Here is a 24778-nt window from a genome sequence, read left to right on the forward strand (position 1 = left end):
GCTCTTCTTACATACATATTTTTTACAAAAGAGCTTGTCTTAAAAACACACAACCCACCTGAGTGGGTTTTGTGACTCTGGATGGATGGCCAGAAGCTAAAAGCTTTCTAGGACAATGGGAGGTATACCAAACAGTTGCTGTGGGCAACCGCTCCATCTTTGAGGAAACATTAGGCTGAACAATAACTAGCCCCTCACCACTTTCAGAGATTAACGGACGACAGCTTAAAGTTTTGCTAAGATTTCAACTGCACCTAAGTCTACTTCTTCACAGGTGACATCTTACTCCTCTATCAAGCTAAAAGCAAACGAGAATTCTTAGAGTTCAGGGGAACTTAGATTCGCATCAAACTCTTTGAAGCTTCTCATATACAACACATGATCCTCCTATGAGGAATGAGTCAGGTCTGATGACAAGGCTTGAAGTGATGGTTAATCCTGAATCCATATCATTCATAGGCAGCAACAATGCTTGGATCTAGGTTTGGTTATTCCTTAAATAAATTAAGCTCAAGTGGGAAAACATGACGTTTTTGAACTGCTTTCCATTCTCTCGGGTCAAGCAAAAAGGTGTCAGGCATTAGCAACACAACTAATAGATAAAAGTCCAAACTCTCTCAAAGGCAATTCACTGTTTACTCAATGGGGCAATGTCTACTTAGGTTTTTGAGCTAAACAAGAATTTTGTCTATTGAAGACCTTGATTTGATATTTTTTTCTGTTTTGTATTTCTGAGGTTTATTTTTTAAAGTGACTGGATGCTGTGATCCACTATACTAATCAAAGCTCATTTTACATTTTAATCATTGGGAAAAAAAGAACAGATTTGGACTCTATTTTGAAAGCCAGTTCAAACCAAAAAAAACACGGACACTTGTAATTTTTTTCATATGAGGCACTTATTCTCTAGACATTGATAAGAATCTAAAAATCTGCTCTGTTGCATTTAAGCTACTACATGGTATGACTTTGTACTGAAGTTGAAAAAAATTTTTTAAGAAAATTATGTACCTAATTATGTACCTACATCTCATCACGTAACACTTGTCCTGGCATTTCTCAGCATCTGAGACTAGTAAAACACTCATTTTTAAACAAAAATAATTGTTCTTTTTAAATTCTCATATAAATAACATGACATTATAGTATAAAAGCAAAGCAAATCAACATCTGTAATACTGAATAGGAGACTATAATATATACAGCAGAAACCAACACAACGTTGTAAAGAAATTATCCTCTCCAAAAAATAAATTTTTTAAAAAGATTATGTCACAGTGTATTTGGGTAATTGTGCTTTATATTCATATATTTTCAAAACCCCCTATATAGGTTGAAAAAAAACCACAATTGTTATTTGATAAATACATTTATTAACATTATAGATTTTTTCATACATACTTTAATATATGTATGCATTAAAATATTTTTAAAATGACTATGATCTGATGGTAGTAGACTGATTTTACTTGAAAATATTAACTTCATACATATCAAATGCACCATCCTTAACTATATAATTTGTTTGAAAGAGGCTTGCTGAAGTATAAACAAAAATAAAGAAGCAGTTTTTCATACCTTACACACTTATAAAGAGTTGCTAGCTAGCAACAAGACAACTGACTTATTTTACAATGAAAATTTACTTTGATCTTTTGAAGGCTAGTACTACGTAGAACATTTTCCAGAAGACCAGAGATGCTTCAGATAAAAAGTAAGAAATATATAAAATACAACTATCTGAAAGGTTTTCTAAAAAGAACATATTATAAAATTAGACATTCTTTAAGAAGACTTCTCATATCAATTTCTTCTATTCAAAAAGACTGAGATGACTCAGGTATTTTAAAATATTTCAGAAACACTTCCTCAAAAATTTCCAAGACAGCAGCCTTCAGGTGTTCCCTCAAACCCAGTGCTGCTTAAATGAAGCAAATCTTATGAGAAGTTACCACCAACCACAAGTTTTTGGGAGCATGAACCATATCTTCCTCTTTACCTCACCCCCAGTGCTTAGAAGTAGGCTCTCCTTGACAAATGTTCACCGAACTCAACTGTTGAAAAGATCACTACAACTTACTAATAAACAAACAGTCCTCTGGAGGATTGTGGGAAATCGAAACACTCAGTTTATACAAGTATTCATGAACACATGAAAATGTCCTAATTTAACCTAAATGTCCCAGCCCTTATGGGTGTTACAGGAAGAAGCAATTAAAAGGGAAACATTCCTGAATAATTCATAAAATATGAGTAGTTTTTAAAACTAATAGAACCTGAGAATTTTAAGAGGCTAGCTAAATATTAGCGACACTTAATCATTACATAGTATATAGCAACTTAGTAGTGAGAAGTACCACATAATCGTTTTATACAGGTCCCATATTCAGTCAGGCCTGCTTTTAAAATTAAGTCACAAAAGAAAAAACATGTTCAATCTGTTATTAAATTTAACCCATTAATCTGGAGTATATAATTTAGGTCTATTAATTTAACAAAAATAGCTAAAAGTTGGTATTTGAGGAAAAGGCTTTCAGTTCAGCCTGTGAACAGTGAAAGTTTAAAAAGAAACAAAAAACCATGTAATAAAACCTTTTTCCATAAAAACCAAGATACTCAAGCAGGTCCACCTATGTCTCTAGTTTAGGTTAGAAGTTAATTCACTATTTTAAAAGTCAAATTATTTTAAACTTTATACTAACTTAGCTTGGCCTGTTTTTTCTTTCAAATGAGTCAGGTTTTAATGCACTTAAAGGAAATTAAACATACAGAAAAGACAGCGGCTTCAAAGAACACATAATCAGGCAGAGGAGTAACATGCAATCACCGAATCTAAGAGACAGTCAAGTGTCCTTATTCAAACTGATTCTGGGAGAAAAAGTCAGTCGCCCCTTTTCTCAAAATCAAGGCACAAAATTCCATTTTGAAAAAGTCTTACTCATGTGTCAACCTCCTAAAAATACTCATCATTTACATATATAGAGTATATGTATATACATATATATATATATATAAAACCCTTTTTATCTAGAAGTGACACTGTTCTCCTGTAATTGAGTGGTTCTCCATTTATCCTCCAAATAATCTTTGGAGATTTAATCTAAAATGTGAGGCCCAGTCAACACAATGATAATTTAAGCTAAGTATAAACATTTATGAAAATTTAGCCCATTACAAACATGCCACTGAAGTATGAGGATAAAGAAAGACCTTAGTTCCAAAAGGAAAAACTACCATTACAAAGAAGTGGGTTTCCCTGCTGAAACGGTAAAGAATCCGCCTGCAATGCAGGAGACCTGGCTTTGATCCCTGGGTCGGGAAGATCCCCTGGAGAAGGGAACGCACCCCACTCCAGCATTCTTGCCTGGGAGATCCCATGGACAGAGGAGCCTGGAGGGCTGCAGTCCATGTGCCGCAGAGTCTGCACGTCTGAGCAAATAATACCTTCACAAAGGAAGTAGTCTCCCCAACTCTAACTGCAGTGAAGATGAGCTACAGTTGTTCCTCTGGACAGGAGATTTTGACTCAGCATTTATTTACGTATTTATTTACACACTTTAATGTAATGTGGCTCAGTTAACTCACTAGTAAATAAAAACGAAGAGGGGATTTTAAAAGTCTGAAATATAAAGAATAAAGTCTGAATTATACTAAATAACATAAAATGTCAGGGTGAGATCTAGGGGGAAATGGAATTCTCCAGGCAAGAATACTGGAGTGGGTAGCCATTCCCTTCTCCAGGGGGTCTTCCAGACCCAGAGATCTACTCTAATTTTTAAAAATGAGACAAAGAATGTCATGGAGGATCGAGTTCTAAAAGCTGATACAAGGAGTAAGAAGAGAGGCCTGCACAGGGGACAGCCTTAAGGCTGGATACTAAAAGAAAGCAAACTTCAAAACAGCCAGAACCCCCAGTGAGGACAGACCACTGACGCATCATGGGCACTGCTAAGTCCCTTTCTCAGTGTTTTCAATTCAGAGGCTTGAAGTTTTCTTCCAGGATAAGATCTGATTATATGATGTACGTCTAAGAGAGCCAGTTTTTGTTATACAGGATGGACAGGCAAACTTGATCTTACAAAGGGGCGGACAGTAAATATTTTAGGTGTTGCAGGTCACACAATTTGCTCTCTGATGCTCTTTCTTCCTGCGCCCTTTAAAAAAGAACAGCTCATTTTCAGCATGCTAGCCGTAAACAATCAGGCTGCTTGCCAAATCAGGCCCGTCTGCAGACGGCAGATACAGAAGGAAAGCATTCTTAAATACTAACTCTCCTCTCAAATCCCCTCTCCTTCTTTTAACTTTAAATAACTTCAGATAAAAGACGAAATAGAGGTTTAAAAGACTATAAGGATAAGGGATCAAATCTAACTTTCCAAATGAGAAGCGGAAGTCTCAGAGCATACAAGCTGACTTGCTTACAGCTGAGACCAAATGCTCACTTTGCTCTCTTTCCCCCTTCCATTTTTGGAATGCTTATGGCTCAAATTTGAGGACTCCCTTTAAAATAAAGACTCGTGGACCTTTACTATATTCACAGCTTAATGTATTTGTTTTACTGGATACTTTTCACATTCTTTTATCATGATAAAGAAAGTCACACCAGGAAAAACTAATATAATACTTCTTAGTTTATACTAGCATGGGGCTTAAGGAGGCTTAGAATTCTGTCCCCTAAATTTAATAAAATACTGAGTTTACTCAGGCTGGACAGGCTGGCTTCTGAGGAGAAGCCTGAACAGGGCTGCTGGGTAAAGGGGACCAGTTCCATGACATTAACATTCAAGATAAGCAGACATCACTCCCCTCACCATATTCCTCTAGGGCACCTGGGGCCACGACGCCAAAACCTCACAGGAGGAGTCTACTCCTACCCAGCTACCATTTTCCCTATTACAATAATATGGAATGAGAAATAGCACTTCAATGCCACTTCTCAGAGTAAGTTATGTACAAAAAAGAACATTTTCATTTGCTTTCAAACGGTAACGTAAGCTCATTCTTTGCACCTGAGTTTCTAGTTATTTCCCACACCACTTCTGATTAAAAGCCTACTTTTATTATCAATGAAGACAGTCTCTAGACCAAAACAGATACAGATATTCCAAATGAATCTTCCCTAAATTTAGAACGGGAATTTTTAAACAACTTTATAGAACAGTGTTACCAATACCAAAAATATCTTTCATGTGCCCATTATGAATATAAGGCCCGAAATCTCTTGGATCTTTTAAAATACATTCACACACCATATGGCTTTATAAAATATTATCACCGATAAACCATGTGTCATCCAGGTTGTTTATGAAATGCCAGCTCTGAAAGGTTACAATTTCATCAGCCACAGATTTGCGAAATTTTCACTCTAGATATGAGGTGAGGTAATATGTTTTTTCCACACCGTGTCCTCACCTTTCAGGTAAGAGGAATTTGACTCCTTTAAGACTGAAAAACAAGCCATGCCCTCCTCGCTCATTAAAAAACATTACAGGAAAAAAATCATCACTTCTTCTGAATGATCTGTAAGTAGCTCCTAAACCCTCCTTTTATTCTACTGCATTTAAAACTCTTCTTCTTGAAGTTTCAATTTGAAGTCCTCTCTGATTCTTTCCAGCAACTCTGGTTTAAAAATAACATCCAGTGCAGTCATCGCCAGAGCTTTGGCTGTTCTCAAAGTGTAGAACTGAGCTTCTTGTGATCCTAAGCAGGAGAGAAGTTAAATAAAGGTAATTTCATGTGTATTACAACTAATTTATTCATTTTCAGGTTAGCTCTCAATATCTAAATTGCCTCTCCAACTGACCACCACCATATAGTTTATTTCCTGGGGTGTTCGGTAAAGAAGTGATAATGGGCTAAACTAAGCATGTAGAAAGGCAGCTATTACTACAGAAAGAACGCATGTCAGAACATCAGCTCTCACCTGCAGCTTCAGTGTACTGTTCTGTATGATTCAAGGCATTAGATCCAATGTAAAAATACGGATGAATCCCGGGAACCACAAAAGAAACATTTCCAAAATCGGTAGATCCTTGGAAAGGTAAGACACATCATGAATTTTTAATTGCTAGTCCAAAGGAGCACGTGTATCTTAATATACCTTATATACACCTGACCTGATTTACAACTCCCTCCCTTCCAGAAATTCTCTACCCTTCTGGGCCCACTCTCTCCCGACTGGCTTTCTCTACGACTGCCTCTCCAGTCACTTCTGGCGCCCGTCTCCAGAGCGCTGGCGACCCCGAGGGCTTCATCTCTGGGTTCCTCCTTCCTCTGTGTCCTCAGGCAACCTCCTCAACACTGAACCTGTGTCTTCAATCACCTCTCACGTGTTGACAACCCCCAACTCTCGACCTAGACACCTTTTGGAATAGGTTACTGGACAGCTTTCCTTAGAAGTCCTGTGAACACCTCAAATTTAACAAATGAATAACTTATACCAACCCACCCTATTTCAGCCTGCTCTTTCCCTTGAACTCTTGTCTCGTTGAATGACATCCACACCCTGTTTTTACCTCCAAGTCTCCCAGTCTACTCATCAACATCCACTGTATTTTAGGAGATACATTTCTAACATGGAAACATATTAGCAATAATCTCTTAAAAGGAGAAAAAATTGAAAATAACCTGATATACTTATGAGTGTTTAAATTCTAATAGTTGTTTGTTATTTCTCAGAAACTGAAAATGTCCCCATGTAACCAAGTCCTTAGTAACCTGCTTACTGATAACTGAGAATGAATTAAAATTCGATTTCCCCTTTAAGTAGCTTACTTAAAAATTAGAACTAAGCAAATTTAAACACTAGAAACACTTAGACTATAAAGCCAAGAGTAGGTTGGCTGTTTCTGAAAGCAAATCTGTTCCCATGACATCCTACATTCACTGAAGGGTTCTTTAATGTCTTTCTCCTAACCATTAAGTTTGTAAAAAAGTGTCATTAAAAAGCATAAGCAATACCTCCCCCAACCTCCAAAGCTGTTAGGCAAAACCATTTAACCTTGGATAGTACTTCCCTTCCTCAAACAGCATGGCATGTTTGAAAGAACTTAATTACCTGAAGGGCCACTGAACATAGCATCTTCTGAAATGAAGTCTATTCCTAGCTTTTTTCCGTTTTCCACATAAGCTTTCCACAGACTCTTATTGGGAAGAACATTGTAATAATCATGTGCTCCACTGTCAATTTCCACCTAATAAAATTATAACACAAATTTAAAATTAAGAAACTTGAACTCACGATCTAATTTTCAAACCAGCACTGGTTCTCTAGCAGAAATTAGTTTTAAAAGGAGGCACCTACCCTTCAGGATATAAACCCTCAAACCTTTACTTTAAAAAAAACACATTTTTCTCTGACGAGAGGTCCCAGGACCCTATCTCCTTTACGCAATCCATGCGCCAAAGCACACAAGGCCGCCGAGCTCTACCCACCAGCAAGTCTCAAGGTCAGCCCCCTAAACCAGGAGTGGGGCGGCCGGGAACCCCACTTTAACCGGCACCCCCGAGTACCGCTGATGCAGGCGGTCCCAGCGCCACGTAAGAAGCACTGCTCCAGGCTAGAGCCCCTAAAAGACAAATCAAGGTTCACTAATCTTCAGTATACAGACTGACCCTGATACCACTACCTCATCTGAAAGGTACAGCGCACTTTAAGAGAAAGACAGAAGATCCACAGTGTGGCGGGGTTGACTATGGTCCTCATTTATTAATTTCAGTGCATTAAGATGCAGAAGCAGTTTACATGTGCCCAGCTAAGAGGATTTACAGATTTAGATTTGATTAAATAAAAAACGGGCCATATTCCCACAAACTAAAGACAATTCCAATAACATTAGCAAAAACCAATTATAAAATGGCAGAGATATTATTCTACTCTTAGCAACATCTACGTTAGAAACAATGAAAATCTAAACATACTAAGTCACACAGCTGTGTCTGACTCTCTGCGACTCCAAGGAATTCTCCAGGCCAGAATACTAGAGTGGGTAGCTCTTCCCTTCCCCAGGGGATCTTCCCAACCCAGGGACTGAACCCAGGTCTCCCGCATTGCAGGTGGATTCTTTATGAGCTGAGCTACCAGGGAAGCCCAACAGATACTGTAAGTCATCAAAAACATAAAAATTATTTAAAGACTATTTAAATATAAGAGGAGATAAGCAATCTAGCTGATAAGATATTTAAAGTAATAATCATAAAGATGTTCAAAGAACTCACGAGAAGAATGGATGAATAGAATGAGAAATTTTAAACAAAGAGTTGGAAAATATAAAAAATAACTACACAGAGCTAAAGAATACAGTAACTGAAATAAGAAATACACGAGAAGAAATCAACAGTAGATTAAATGATACCGAGTAACAGATGAGCAAAGTAGTGATAATCACTCAAGCCGAGAAGAAAAAAGAAAAACTTTTTTTAAAAAATGAAGACAGTTTTAAGAGCCCTTTGGGACAACATCAAGAGTATTAACATTTGTATTATAGGGATCCCAAAAGGAGAAGAGAGAGAAAGCAGCAGAGATCACACTTGAAGACATACTAGCTAAAAACTACCCTAATCTGGGAAAGTAAACAGACGTCTAGTCCAGGAGACACAGAGAATACCAAACAGATTCAACCCGAAAAGGACCATGCTGTCATTAAAGAGCAAAAATTAAAGATGAAGACAGAATATAAGAAGCAAAAGAGAAAAGCAACAGGTAACCTACAAGGAAATTCCCATAAGGCTATCAGCTGACTTTCCAGCAGAAACTCGGCAGGCCAGAGGGAGTAGCACGATATACTCAAAGTGACGGAAGGGAAAACCTACAACCAACAATACTCTGCCTGAGAAAGCTTTCATTCAGATTTGAAGCAGAGATCACAAGTTTTACAGACAAGCAGAAGCTAAGAGTTCAGTATCACAAAGCCCCAACTTTCTAAGAAATGTCTAAAGGACTGTTTAAGCAAAAAAAAAAAAAAAAAAAAAAGGCCATGACTAAAAATATGAAAATTACAAAAGGAAAAATCTCATTGTCAAGGGTAGATACATGGTAAAAGTAGAAGATCAACCACTTTAAAGCGAGTAGGGAGGTTAAAAGACAAAAGTAGCAGAATCACCTGTAACTACAGTAAGGAGTTAAGGGACACACAAAAGAAAAGGGTGTAAATTATGATGTCAAAAGCAGTAACCGTGACGGGAGGAATAGAGACAAAAGATAGGTGTGGCTGATTTTGCCGTCAAGTTGCCTTCACAGCGGCCATACAGAGCAATTCTAAAAGCATAACTGCCAATAAGGAAAAAGATAGCGTGCAGAAAGGCAGGGATTCTAGCTTAGCAATACCAGTTCTTCTGAGTCCTATGTGATAAGACCACTGTGGTCTTCCCTATGCGAACACCGCGTAAAATAAATAAGAATGAAAGACTTTCAAATCAACTGATTTTTGCAAATTCAAGACACTGCCAAACGCAAGAAAGGCAAAATTAGGTTCTAATGTAACTTAATATCAACAGTCCCAGCCCACATATATGCTTCTGGTCATAACTTAGATTAACTCTTAAAAGCTCTTACTGTGCACCCAGTGGCCAAAGCTGCAGCTCTGAAGCAATCTTCTGCCTTTTTGGTCAAAACTGGAAGCTCTTTCATTGAGGGTGCACGGAAGTAATAGATTAACTCAGAATAAGAGGGAATGATATTGGGTTTTACACCACCATTTTTTATTATACCTATAAAAAGAACCAAATTACTGGAATTGAACTTGGAGCTTGGAGACCATTCCTTTAGTTTAAAAACAGCCATATACAGAAAAATAGTTTAAACTTATTACCTTCACATAGATACCAATCAAAGATTTTGATGTTATACAACAAGTTTCTATGCATAGTGTGACATTTTCTGGCTAACAGGAAAAATAAAATAACTGTCTATATGTACTTTAGCCTGAGGAATTTACATGATGTTAATAAATTATTATTCTTGACTAAAAAGAAACTGTCAGAAATTTTTATAAGTATTGTTAGCCTTCTGGAAGAGACTTTTATTTCAGGGGGCTTTCTTATAGTTGTATATTTTGTTAAACTTTTGACATAAGGAAAAACCCCAACGGTATGAGGTTCTATAATTACCCTCATATCTTAGGAATCCCATTTTAAATGGCATTTGGCTCTGGGAAAATATTTGAAGCTATTTTTATGTCAATAAGAAACCAATACAAATGAAAGATCAAAAAGTATACTCTCAACTGTCAAAACAAATGCATTTATTTGGAACTACACTGGGAAGGAAGATGTATCCATTCAAAATAATAACTAAAATAAATAAGTAAAGCCTAATATTTTATGACCTGATTTTTTTTAAAAGTATTTTTACATATTCATGGTTGGTCCTTTTAAAGAAACTAAAGTAGAAAATTGGTAAAAGTGCAGTTACTAATTTCAGAGTACAGCAAAAGCGGGTAAAGAACAGATGTGAAGTATAATAATTTCCCAAAGCATAAGGAAATAAAACTAAAAAATAAACCTGCAACTTCAAGGCAGCACTTTATTACTATACTTACATTAAGGTGCCACACATAATTTTTAATTGTGCATAATACTTTTACTTAGGGTTAACAGCACTTGAGTATATAAAACCAGTAACCATCACTTTTTTTAAAGTGAGACAATGAAATTTTGTTATCAAGAAACAGGATAACTGGGAAATCAAGTTCTAACTTTCAAATACCAACAGAAAGAACAGAGATCCTTACATAAAAACATCAGTTTTAATACTCAAAATGACCATTCTATTTATGTACAAATAATCTTAGCCACACGTAAACAAACATCTACTATCCTGCCCCAGGAATTTCTGAAAATGTTAAAAAATTTTTTGAATATTCATAGAGTACGTAAAATGTTCCCAGATGTTTTTATTACATTTAGAAAAACTTTTGTACTTATTTTAAACCCAATTGTTTTTCATCAGAGTCTATTAAAGAACTGTGTTGCACTCGGCTATATTGAGCGCCGTCTATACCCAAAGCATCTGACATGTGTACCGTGAACTCTCCAGGCGGGCTTCAGCTGCTGTCTCAGCACGGACAGATTGGTGTACGCGAGGACGGCAGCATCCAAGGCGTTCAGCCCTTCCCAGGGATAGGCGGCGGCGTGAGACGCCTTCCCGTAGAACTTCACAGTCACACTAGGAGACAGAACATCGTCAGGAATGGCTTTCTCTGTGTCACTAAACAGAGAAAATCCAGTTATTATTCAAAAGTAATTCACACGGCCGGAGTTTTTATTTGCAAATTATCTGCAGCAATAAGGTAGCGATTTACATATCCTAGTTCTAGTTTATATGTAATCCAGGAACTAAGACAAAGAAGGCAGTCCAAAAAGAATTGTGCTCAACCTCCTCTTCAAATTAAATCTGTACACCATTACATTTAAATAAACAATCCAATACTGTATTAACTGCTGGTATTACAAAAAAAAGATGGCTCCTGTCTTCTACGCTGTATTGTGACAGTTCTATATCAAAGGTCTGCAGAAACTCAGATAATCTGTCTCATGGGCGCGGAAAGGTCAGGGAAAGACACAAAGGAGGTCACATTTGTGTGTGTGTGTGTGTGTGTGTGTGTGTGTGTGGTTTTATTTATTTATTTATTTTTTGGCAGAGCCAGCCAGCTTGTGGATTTTTAGCTCTCTGAGTAGGGATCAAATTCTGTGACCTCAGCAGAGGGTGCACAGTTCTAACCAGTGGACTGCCAGAGACTTCTCAGGATATAATATTTGAAATGGGTTAAGAAAACCTCTAAAAATCAAATTAAACTCACAGTTTTATAAAATACTCTTGCTTTAAGTCAGCTGTTCCTGACCAATACTTTATTAACGTTCCAGAATACCCGTATCACTAATGCCTTAAAATTTTATACATTGTTTTCCCATTTTCAAATAGTTCTCGCCCTAGTCTAACTACTCAGATACAATAAAAAACAAATTTCAAGGGATTAGATCTGATACACAGAGTGCCTGAAGAACTATGTACGGAGGTTCGTGACATTGTACAGGACACAGGGATCAAGACCATCCCCAAGGAAAAGAAATGCAAAAAGGCAAAACAGTTGTCTGAGGAGGCCTTACAAATAGCTGTGAATAGAAGAGAAGCAAAAGGCAAAGGAGAAAGGAAAGATATTCCCATCTGAATGCAGAGTTCCAAAGAAAAGCAACGAGAGATAAGAAAGCCTTTCTCAGCGATCAATACAAATAGAAGAAAACAACAGAATGGGAAAGACTAGAGATCTCTTCAAGAAAATTAGAGATACCAGGGGAAGATATCATGCAAGGGTGGGCACAATAAAGGACAGAAATGGTATGCACCTAACAGAAGCAGAAGATATTAAGAAGAGGTGGCAAGAATACACAGAAGAACTATACAAAAAAGACCTTCACGACCCAGATAATCACGATGGCGTGATCACCAGAGCCAGATATCCTGGAATGCGAAGTCAAGTGGGTCTTAAGAAGCATCACTACGAACAAAATTAGTGGAGATGACAGAATTCCAGTTGAGCTATTCCAAATCCTAAAGGATGATGCTGTCAAAGTGCTGCACTCAATATGCCAGTAAATTTGGAAAACTCAGCAGTGGCCACAGGACTGGAAAAGGTCAGTTTTCATTCCAATCCCAAAGAAAGGCAATGCCAAAGAATGCTCAAACTTCCGCACAATTGCACTCATCTCACAAGCTAGCAAAGTAATGCTCAAAATTCTCCAAGCCAGGCTTCAGCAATATGTGAACCGCAAACTTCCAGATGTTCAACCTGGTTTTAGAAAAGGAAGAGGGGTGGGGGGATCAGGATGGGGAATACATGTAAATCCATGGCTGATTCATGTCAATGTATGGCAAAAACCACTACAATATTGTAAAGTAATTAGCCTCCAACGAATAAAAATAAGTGGGGGAAAAAAACCCAACATTAAGAATGAGGCAAACAATACTACAAATAAAAAAAAAAGAAAAGAAAAGGCAGAGGAACCAGAGATCAAATTGCCAACATCCACTAGATCATCAAAAAAGCAAGAGAGTTTCAGAAAATATCTACTTCTGCTTTATTGACTATGCCAAAGCCTTTGGCCATGTGGATCACAAAAAACTCTGGAAAATTCTTAAAGAGATGGGAATACCAGACCACCTGACCTGCCTCTTGAGAAACCTGTATGCAGGTCAGGAAGCAACAGTTAAAACTGGACATGGAACAACAGACTGGTTCCAAATAGGAAAAGGAGTATGTCAAGGTTGTATATTGTCACCCTGCTTATTTAACTTATATGCAGAGTACATCATGAGAAACACTGGGCTGGATGAAGCACAAGCTGGAATCAAGATTGCCGGGAGAAATATCAGTAACCTCAGATAGGCAGATGACACCACCCTTCTGGCAGAAAGCAAAGAAGAACTAAAGAGCCTCTTGATGAAAGTGAAAGAGGAGAGTGAAAAAGTTGGTTTAAAGCTCAATATTCAGAAAACAGGATCATGGCATCCAGTCCCATCACTTCATGGCAAATAGATGGGGAAACAGTAGAAACAGTGATAGACTTTATTTTCTTGGGCTCCAAAATCACTGCAGATGGTGACTGCAGCCATGAAATTAAAAGACCCTTACTCCTTGAAAGAAAAATTATGACCAAACTAGACAGCATATTATAAAGCAGAGACATTACTTTGCCAACAAACGTCCGTCTAGTCAAAGCTGTGGTTTTTCCAGTAGTCATGGGTGGATGTGAGAGTCGGACTATAAAGAAAGCTGAGCACCAAAGAAGCGATGCTTTTGAACTGTGGTGTTGGAGAAGACTCTTGAGAGTCCCTTGGACCGCAAGGAGATCCCACCAGTCCATCCTAAAGGAGATCAGTACTGGGTGTTCATTGGAAGGACTGATGCTGGGGCTGAAACTCCAATACTTTGGCCACCTGATGCGAAGAACTGACTCATTTGAAAAGACCCTGATGCTGGGAAAGATTGAAGGCAGGAGGAGAAGGGGACGACAGAGGATGAGATGGCTGGATGGCATCACTGACTCAATGGACATAAGCTTGAGTAAACTCCGGGAGTTGGTGATGGACAGGGAGGCCTGATGTGCTGCAGTCCATGGGGTCGCAAAGAGTTTGACAAGACTGAGCGACTGAACTGAACTGAACTGAAGGTTTAGAGAAAGGATTGAATATTAAATAGTTATTTACAAAGATGACTTGCTTAGATGATACTTTTTAAGACTGAATAATAATACCCACGTGTAAATTAATAAAAAGTCACTTAGATTTTTTTTTAATGAGTAGATTCAGGAGGCTCATGACATTTCTTTACTGATTCCAAACATTCAGTTAGCAAAACAAAAACAAGTAACAGCATTCAAGTAAAATACATTTAAAAAATTTTAGAAAAAAAAAAAATTTTAGGATACTCTTTATTTCTTCAATATATCTTATCACCCTCACCCAGAAACTGGAATTTTAACAAAACTACTGATAAATATTATAAAATGGAAAAGGATATCCTTTATGAAAAGGATTCTAGCACTATTTTTTCTAGGATTCAAATCTATGTACAATTAAAGCACAATAAACTACAGGAAAAGAAATGTTAATGCTTGTTTTGTATTAGTATTAGTATTTTAGGCTTAAAAACATTCAAAAAGTGATATGGAATCATATTCAAGACATACTGTTTAATTTAAAAAGCAAGAGCAAGATCAACAATATATTTAGAAGAATATTTTTTGGGGGAATCCTCCTTTAAAATTTAGTTTATACAAGTACCTATTTTATGGCTATAAATATACCCTAAATGCTCTGGTAAATATATAGCTCCAGAAAAGGACTGGATGTGAGGGAGGTGAGTAATAGGGACACAGTGCTTTATTTATTGTTACAGATTTTTAGAATAAATAGATGAGTAATTTTTTTTAAATTTAATTTTTGTTCTTGTTCTTTTTTCCACCTTAAAAGATGGCCAATGAAAATCTAAGAAGTCAGATACTAAGAAAAGGCCTGAGGCCAAAAGGGCTGACTTCAGGATCAAGCCAATAAGCCTACCTAACCCTAAATCCTAGAAGGCTAATGGACTGGGACGCCTGCCTGCAGCCACTGACCCCTTCTAGCCAGAGACATTGGCAGAGATTTCCAATCTCTAAGGTTTTCCAGAGGTGTACTGCTATACATCATCCCTGAAACCAAAGATGGAAGACTCCTCCTCCTGTCACAACACCAAACCCTAGTGATAAGGCCAAAGACACCAGGACAGTTAAAATACTCACCCTCTGAAAACAAGGGATGCAGAGAGAGGCAGGATAACTGAACTATCACTGGCATGGCCGGCCTGGTCCCTCTGTTCCTCTCTAGCTACTGCAGAGAATGGAGGGTTTTCCTGAAGCACCTGAGCAGTGGCTCCTTGGAACCAGACTACTAACTAACCATTAACTATTACGGTTGAAACATCTGATGTAAAAATTTAAACCACTTCAATGATGCACCCTGATACAAAAATAAGTGAATAATAAGAAATCTCTTTCAACTTGATTACTCACTCATGTTCAGCAACGTCAGGTAGATAAGCGGCATTCTCTTGAGATGGATGGGCCATAAAAACAACATCAAGATTTTTGAAAGCCCCGGCTTCAATTAAATCAATTTTGCCACCACCATCTTCTTCTGCAGGGGTTCCCAGGACAATCACCTAGAAAGAAATACCTGTGTCAGAGGTACAAAAATTCCTAGTAGGAAATGTCAGTCAGATTTCCTTGCATATATATTCACAATCTATATCAAACTATGAAGAGAGATTTTGTTCTCTGACTCTTAAATAATGCAGTGGGCGTAAATCTATGGTGCTAAATTAATCACAAACTTGCAGTTGACATTATTATACCAATTTATTGCAAAGTATGTACTAAAACCTCTACAGGAAATTTTTCCCAATCTTCTAACGCAATTTTATATAACTAATGTCAAAGATGAAAAAAGACAAGTACTATATACTAAGTCCCTCAAAATTATTTAGGACTGCTCTCTTAAAGCTTTTATTTAATGTATATGTATATAATGATTCATAATCACTTTACTGGTAGGAACTTTCTAGCTACTGACTAGCTATCCTCACAACAACCCTGTGAGGTAGGTAAGAGACCCCGTCATCATTTTAAGAAAGATGGTTTGGAGGTAGGGAGTGAAGTGTCTTGCCCCAGGTCACAGAGCAAGTCTTAAGGCAGAGCTGGGATGAGATATTTTGACCTTCAGGCCTGACCTTTGTTTCTTTACTAAACTACCTCTGTAAAAGGTCTTAACACATTAATCCTTTATGAAAAGTATTAAATAAGTCTTAATACCACGGTTAGAGACGGCCAACTGTTACACAAACTTACTAATTCGATTCCACCAGCTCAACCAGGCAGATTTATTGGTCACCAAACACCTAATTAAACAAAAGAGAACTTTACAGAATAAACATTTTACTTCGATATTTAAACTTTAACTTCTTCAAACAATTTTTTAAAGTAAAGAAAAATTATCTATAAACAACTAATACACTTTCAAGGTCGTGTGTAAGAACACAATGAAAAAAGCTGGAAAAAGTCTTGGCTTGCAAAGAGAATCAACATAAACTCCGTTTTCAGGTAAGATAGATAACCTTCTAATTCTGAGTATTACGGTTCAAAATCAGAAGTGTGTATATTTCCAGGCATTCAAACTCTTATATTAAGCTGCTTTTTACTCTTAACCTTTGACTCAAGAAATCTGACGACTTTTCAGGTTAAATCTTGCTGACTTCTCTGAACCTTTCATAAACCTGGTTTAAAGTTAAACCTCTCCAGTGTTTCATGCAACAGCAAAGGACACCTCCTCCCCGAAACAAAACAAAATCCTAGCCAGATGAAAAAACAAAGGCCCAGTCAGAGGCAGAAAAGAGAAGGCAGCTAAACAGAAAAAACCACAAAAGATGGAGCTGTTAGAATAAAACGGAAAGGTTACTGGCGCTGGGGAAAAAATGGGCTAAAGAATATAAAATATAACACTAGTCTTCCCTTAACCAGAATGGTGTTGACTGTATCTTAGTTCACAACATGAAGAATATACCATCTGGAAAAACAGAGTAACACAAGATTAAACTTGCCTTATGGCTAACATAAACAACATTTCCCTGTTTAATTTCGAGTTAATTTCTTTAAATCGCGAAATAAACCATAAGACTTAAGGATCAACTCATCTATGTTCTTAATGGTCACTCTCCTCCCATTTTCTGTATACTTCTAGAGGTTTTGTGGTTCTAACGGGTGAACATTTCGTATCCAAACTCCAATGATTCGAATCACAACAGCTTCTAGAACTGCCACAAACAAAAAAATGTTTTGGAGTCTAACAAAAGAGGGCCTGCAGGTTTCCCTGCAATAACTGCTTCCTTCTAGAGATTGCACAACCTTGCCAGCCAATTGCGATCGCCCGTTACCAAAAATAAGCCATCACGGAAACCAGGCTTGGTTCTAAGGTTCTTTCCTAAGGGAGAAGGTCGACTCAATTGTTTACAACTGCACAGGAGAGAAAAAGCAAAAATCTGCAAACTGTCGCCAGGTCGGCAACTCATGCATACTGACTTTGATGCAGGGGCTCCGCCCAGTCTGGCAAAGGCCAGGACTGGAGCGCGGTCTCCGACGCCGGCCCCGGGTGCGAAGGGACTGATGCGCGCGAAGCGCCAGCGGCCGCCCCCCTCCGCTAGGTCCGGACTGGGCGGGCAAGGGCAGCCCTCTCCCGGGTCCCAGCTCACCTTCACCGGCAGAGGCAGCCCGGCGAGGCTCTCCAGCGCCCCCTTCACGCCCAGGGCGGCCGCCGCCCCGACCTCGGCGATGAGGTTGTGGCCGCAGGCGTGCCCGAGGCCGGGCAGCGCGTCGTACTCGCAGAGGAAGCCCAGGTGCAGCGGGCGCGGCGCCGCCCAGCCCCCCGGCGACCCCCACTCGGCGCGGAAGGCCGTGGCCAGCTGGTAGTGCGGCTGCACCGCCCACGCCCCGGCCGGGGCCTCGCTCCGGAAGAAGCGCGTCAGCACGCCGTGGGCCTGATGCTCCTCGTAGGCCAGCTCGGGCGCGCTCCAGATGGCGCGGCTCAGGGCCCCCAGGCGCTCGGCCGCCGCGTCGATGCACTCCGCGGCGCGCAGCTTCAGCAGCTCCAGCTCGGAGACGCTGGCGCAGGCACCCCCTTCCACCGGCCGCTCCTCTCCGGGCCGCATCGTGCCCACAGCCGCTGGCCGGTCAGCAGCTCTCCCCCTGGACCGCCGGCTGGCTCGCTCCCGGGCCCACCGAGCCTGCGGACCCGCCCGGCGCCCGCGGAGGTCGTCGCCACCGCTCCCGGGAGGCCGCCCCGAGTCCCCGGCCCCGCCTCCAGAGCCTCGCCCGCAGGTGCTCCGCCCTTCCGCGGCCCGCAGGTGCTCCGCCCCCGGTCGGCGGGGGTGGTCCCGGCGACCCTGGGTCCCCGGGGCCGGCCTGACAGCCGATCTTTGCCCTAAGGGCATCATTCCTTGCCCGGCGCTGCATCTGTCCACAGAAGCAGAATGGGGACGGCGAATAGGAATCAGAGCAGGCCCAGTGAACATTTGTTGTTTGCAGTCGATAAGCCGTGTCCGATTCTTTGCGACCCGGTCGACTGTAGCCCGCCGGGCTCCTCTGTCCACGAGACTTCCCAGGCAGGAATGCTGGCGTGGGTTGCCGTCTCCTTCTGCCGGGGGTCTTCCCGACCCAGGGGTCCAAACGCAACCCTCCCCCGCCCCCGCCTCAGCCCCGCCGCGCGCTGCTTTGCAGGTGGATTCTTCATCGCTGAACCAGCCGGGGGTCAAGTGCAACACAGTCCGCCTGAAAAACCAGCTCTCCCTAAAACAGGAATAAGCCACTCTGTTTCTAGAATAGCAATACAAATTTATACAAGGTTTTTAGTTCATAAAACTGGGTGCCGATATAAATGGTTTGCAAAGAACCCCGGTCTGTAGACTACGAACTTCACTCTTCCGTTTGCACTTTCTTCTCCTTGAGGTTTCTGTGTAACAGAAAAGCTGAAACTACTGTACATGGCTTTCTCATTAGAATCAGAACTTACTAACGACTGGAACAGCGCCTGGAATGCAGAAAGCACTAGGTTTGTATTCCCTTCATAGTCTATTTGAGTAGAGTAGAATTAGAATTAAGAATTTAAAATGAGGTTTTGTGGTTTGTTTTTTAAGCGCAAAACAATGTTAATTAAAAGATATTTGGTTATATATACTCATACTACTTTGTTGATTTGACTTTTTAAAATAGTAACAGCGTTGAGAGAGAGCATATTTTGTTTTCATTTACAATTTTGAGGCTGAACTCAAGTAACATGAGGTGTGCAGTTGGTGTCCACATTATAACTCGGTTTTAGATTACCCAATGAAGAAATTCAAGATGCTCCAGAGTGAAGCACAAAGTCTGAAAAACTGTTGTTGATGATATAACTATTAATAGCACGGTAGAGATTTATAATCTAAGGTGTTCCACATAGTAAAAGCTTCCATCAGCATTTCAGACCCTATCACCTCTTTCCTTAATTTGTCACAATTAGGTGAAATCAGACAGAATATATTCACATAATAAGACAAATATATTTTAAAAAATACTTTTTGGTATGAATCATTTTTAAAGTCTTCATTGAATTGCTACAGTATTGCTTCTGTTTTATGTGGGATGTTACCTCCCCAACCAGGGATTGAACCCGCACCCCCTTCATTGGAAGGGGAAGTCTCAACCACTGGACCACCAGGGAAGTCCCCAAAATGTATTTTTTTTTGAAAATACACTTCTAGTCTAAAGAAAGCTAATATACATGAAGACCAGCTACTGCTGCTGTAACTACTACACATGCTAACATACTAGGGTATGTTAAAATACTAGAGTAATGTCACACTCTAGATCAGAAAATATTGTCATTCTCAGGGTGACCAAAACTCAGCCCTAGAGACAAGTGTGGAATTAAGTTCCGGGACCCTCTTGTCTACACTTAGTAAACCTACCGAGATACACTTCTGCAATAATCTCCTTTGAGTCCATGAGATCAGTATTACTGTGTTCAGCTGGCTAAAAAACTGGCTTTGTTTGAGTAAAAACAATAGGTGACATTTGTAGAGCACTTCCTCTGTAACAGGAGCTAAGTGCTTTACAAGCATTAACTCATTTAATTCTCATAACAACCAACTGATGAGGTTGTTAATGAGATTGTTTACCTTCACTTTACCTGTATGAGATTTCACTGCTAGTAAGTAGTGGATCTCTTAGATGTGTATAGATAAGTATAGAACAGAAGCCAGTCTGGCTCCAGGGACCTACTTTCAGCCACTGTGTTCTATTGCTTATCCAAATTCTTAAATTCATCTATAGCTTGTCAGTTGACACCAGAACCCATAACAGTTACTCATTTTGAATAAATTTACTGCATCAGCCCTGCCTGTTGACATCAGTAGCACTCATGTTTGCTTGCTTTTATCAGGCAGCTATAAACAACAACAGAAAAGGGATACGTAGAAATTCTATATAGAAGCTGCTATTTATATGACCTGTGAATTAACAAAGCTGTCATTTGAGGCAGAGAGAAGTAGATTCATTTCGAGCTTTGTTTTGTGTGTATGCACAAGCATGCATTCATGTGTTGGGTTTCTATTGTTGGCAGCCTGTATTTCTTACTGTATTCTTAATTTACTTAATAAATTGTGATAATTTGTTGAATATATATCTTCGCCTCCAGTCTTTAGACTTCTTTTGCCTTCCCACTGTGTTTCTGACATGGTGTGGTGGTGATACAACCTTTCCTTGTCAATAAATGTTTGTTGGTTGATTTTTCTTCTTGAATCTAGTAGGCTAATGGAGTAATGGTAGCAATCACCCACTCAGCTATGATAAATACCTGCAGATACTGTGTGTGTCAATGTGATTCTCCTTCCCAGACTTCTCAGTCCTTTGCCTGTGGGAGTTGAGAGGCAGGAAGAATGGCTTCTGGAAGCTGATGGAGTTGGACATATGCCTTCTTGAATGAGGTCAGCTCAGTAGTTCTCACTATCACTGTCATTTATACTCATAATGTTCATACAACTGTCTATGTGCTGCCACTAAGGAGCCTGTAATTGTTTTTCCCAGAAATAATCTTTAAAAATGTGGAGTACTTCCCTTCCTTTACTAGGTGCTATATCTGCAAAAATAATACAATACCCAGAATTTAGTATAAAGGTGTTAATTTTGACCTTTGTTTTGGGGATGGGTGGGTAGAAAGTGTTCTCATTAAAGGATTGATTTTAAAGTCCAATACTTCTCTCTCTGCTCCGGAAATGAGCCTCCATGACACCTGATTCCATATCTTTTAGAACAGGAAATTCATGACAAATGAGTGCTTTGTTGGGAAGAGTAGATCAAATATTTCCTTTACCCTGGGAAGGCAACAATGTCAATGACTGAAACTTGCCAAATTGCAGAAGACTAAGACTAGACCTGGAGAAGGAGATGGCACCCCACTCCAGTATCCTTGCCTGGAAAATCTCATGGACAGAGGAGCCTGGTGGGCTGCAGTCCATGGGGCCGCAGACTCGGGCACAACTGAGCGACTAACACTTACTTACTTAGACCGGATAGTATTCTGGACTTCAGATTTAGAACCCTTTCTGGCAAGACAGCAGACTTGGATAAGGTTGATATTCTTATGATTATAATAAAATAAAACCCTCACCATAGATTTGCAAAGCATGACCTAAATGAGAAAGAAAAAAATATGTTGAGAACCCAGAAGAAGAAATAGAATGAAAAATTAAATAGCACATTAAGAAACCACTTCTGGGCTAAGATGTTGGGAAAGCTGGCTGTAAGGCTGAGTAACCAGAGAATTGATGCTTTCAAACTGTGGTGCTGGAGAAGACTCTTGAGAGTCCCTTGGACAGCAAGGAGATCAAACCAGTCAATACTAAAAGAAATCAATCCTGAATATTCATTGGAAGAACTGGTGAGGAAGCCAAAACTCCAATCCTTTGGCCACCTGATGTGAAGGGTCAACTCATTGGAAAAGACCCTGATGCCGGGAAAGTTTGAAGGCAGAAGGAGAAAAGGGTGACAGAGGATGAGATGGTTGGATGGCATCACTGACTCAGTGGACATGAGTTTGAGCAAGTTCCGGGAGTTGGTGATGGACAGGGAAGCCTGGCGTGCTGCAGTCCATGGGGTCTCAAAGAGCCGGACACGACTGAGCAACTGGACAACAATAACAACAAGTGAACCGAAAGAACGGGTTGGCAGAAAGATGAGTTTTGATTGAGGGTGAAGGAACATAGCAGAGTTGTATACACTTTTTTTTTTTTACATTTATCTATTTTATTTATGATTTGGCTGCACTGGGTCTGAGTTACGGCCTGTGGGATCTAGTTCCCTGACCAGGGATGAAACCCAGCCCCTCTATACTGAGAGCGTGGAATCTCACTCACTGGACCTCCCGAGAAGTCCTACACTGTTGAGGAGACAGTGGGTGACTATCAGATGTTACTAAACAGGACAGAAATAAAATCAGATTTTTGTTCTGGAAGAATAATTGATGATGATGTGGAGGATAAATGGAAACAGAGACACTTTGGGCTGAGACAAGCTAAAAACTTCCTGCAAAGTCCCTGGACTCTAAAAACATTCTGCAGACAGAAGTGGCCAGACTCGACGTCTGTTTGAAAGGCATCCTTTTGGGGGAAGAGAAATGAGCAAAGGAGGCGGGATGACAGGTGTCTAGTGGGAATGGCCAGGTGGGTGGTAAAGTCATTCCACGGATAGGGACAGTGAGAAGGTGAGGGGCCAGTGGAGGGACGTGTGTCAGAGGCGGTGGATGCCACCATACTGGAGCCTAGCCGTGGCTGGGAGGAAAGAGGAGGAGCTGAGGAAACTGCATGCCCATGTATCTTCTGTGATACTGGCTTATACCCAGAGGAGAATTAAACTGTCCAGGGAGTGAGTGAGTAGGCAGGAAAAATGTTAAACCGAGGAAGAAGCTCTGGAAAACAAAAACAAGGGAATGAGCAGAAATGTCTGGCAGGACCTTGCTTCTGTTGGGTAAGGTTCCAGTACAACTTGTTTTCAAGGTCTGTATAGATTTCTTCAAATGACCCATGAGGTAAAGGCAGCTATTTTAAAGCCTGGAATGTCCTGGTACTGAGTTACTTGAGGCTCCCTTTGACTTCCCTCCCTCTTGGCAGTGAGACGAGCTGCCTTGCTCACCGTAAGCGCTCCTGGACGTGAGGACAGTGGGCCGCTCAGAGGAAAGGCGTCTTTGCTGCCGATCCCCTAGGACTGGGGCTCCACGGCACTGCGAGGCCACAGCCCGGCTCGTGCTGGGACAGCGTTCCCCCTGAGGTTGTGGTTCGGGAGGATGGAGACCACTTTCATGGCTCCCCTACCCTTGTTGATACAGCATTTAGAACTTGGACCCGATGCAGTACTAGGTCCTTCAAGAGAGGACATCTCTTCAAGGTCTTCTCTCAGGCAATGTGTACAGCTTGGCCATGCACGCATCACATTAATAATCACCTTTACCAAGGATTCACCTCTCAGACTTCTCAGTCATCTTGATGTCACTTGTTTATTTTTGGCCACAGCGTGAAGCCTGTGGGATCTTAGTTCCCTGGCTAGGGATCGAACCTGCGTCCCCTGTGGTGGAAGCGCAGATTCATAACCTCTGGACCACCGGGAAAGTCCTGCTGCTACTTGTTTTGAGTTGCTAGCAGGACTGGATTGCATGGATGGTCATGGGATGCTTAAAATACTCAAGAAGCTTTATAAAGGATGTGATCATGAAGAGCCATTAGTGACTTTTAAAATGTGTGGTCTAAAAATTAATAAATAAACATGTAGGAATTAGAGGTACCATGGAACATGAAACGGGAAGCAAATGAGAAGCAGCCAATAAAACCGATCAGGAAAAGTGCAGTTAGGGTGTTCTCTGCGGCCTTCTGCATCAAGTGCTCCCTGTTCTGTTTTGCTGCCAAGTGTAAGACCAACACACAGAGAGAGAAGAGACAGTGGTGAAACTTCTGGCTGGCCAAAAAAGGCAGAAAAGCCAAGTTAAGTCTTTTTACTAGTTAACATTTGAAATATTTTGTCTGTTAACGTGAAACCAATAAGCTCCTGGTACTTGGTTAACTGGAAACTGAGCCAAGCTAGGAGGCTCAGTGCCTGAAGAGAAGTGGTCAAAGGGTGCGGCATTTCAGTCATGCAAGGTGAAGAATTCCTGGAGCTCCACTGGACAGTGGAGTGCCTGTGCGGACAATCAAGCATTGGCCTCCCTGGTGTTCCAGTGATTAAGAATCTGCCTTCCAATGCAGGGGACACGGGTTTGATCCCTGGTCTGGGAACTAAGAGCCCGCATGCCAAGGCAACTAAGCCGACGCATCACAACTAGCGAGCCTGTGCCCCACACAAAGACCCCCCGCAGCCAAAAACCATTTTAAGAATTGGGTAAGAGTAGATGTTATGTGACGTGTCCTTATCACAAAAAAAAATAATAATGAAGGCAGGAGGATGCTTTTGGAGGTGATGGATACGTTGATGGCATAGACTGTGGTGATGTTTTCACTGATATATACTTAAATCCAAGATCATCAAGGTGCATACATTAAATATGTATAGCTCTTGATATGTCATTCATACCTCAATCAAGTGGTCTATTGAGAAAGAGGTGCCTGTAAGAACCACAAAGCCTTCCTGAGTATTATATTGATAGTTCCCCCCCATAGCATGATGATTTCCAAGT

At 40.4% G+C, this 24778-nt stretch overlaps 1 protein-coding gene across 2 annotated transcripts; it reads right to left on the bottom strand.

The window, feature by feature from the left end:
- Window positions 1-846: 846 nt before the first annotated feature.
- Window positions 847-18566, bottom strand: PM20D2 (peptidase M20 domain containing 2). 2 transcript variants are annotated; one of them, XM_065911488.1, is made up of 7 exons: window positions 17778-18541; window positions 15547-15695; window positions 11022-11164; window positions 9554-9708; window positions 7058-7193; window positions 5924-6031; window positions 847-5700 (listed from the first exon to the last, which is right to left on the bottom strand). In XM_065911488.1, the coding sequence occupies exons 1-7, from the start codon at window positions 18516-18518 to the stop codon at window positions 5561-5563; spliced, it is 1572 nt and encodes a 523-aa protein (XP_065767560.1). In that variant the 5' UTR covers window positions 18519-18541; the 3' UTR covers window positions 847-5560. The 2 variants fall into 2 exon arrangements, 1 of the variants encoding a protein (XP_065767560.1); XR_010659929.1 differs by lacking the exons at window positions 847-5700; window positions 9554-9708 and having other exon boundaries at window positions 6020-6031; window positions 17778-18566.
- Window positions 18567-24778: the final 6212 nt, after the last annotated feature.

This window comes from Muntiacus reevesi, chromosome 19 (assembly GCF_963930625.1).
Source record: "Muntiacus reevesi chromosome 19, mMunRee1.1, whole genome shotgun sequence".
NCBI classification, from domain to species: domain Eukaryota; kingdom Metazoa; phylum Chordata; class Mammalia; order Artiodactyla; family Cervidae; genus Muntiacus; species Muntiacus reevesi.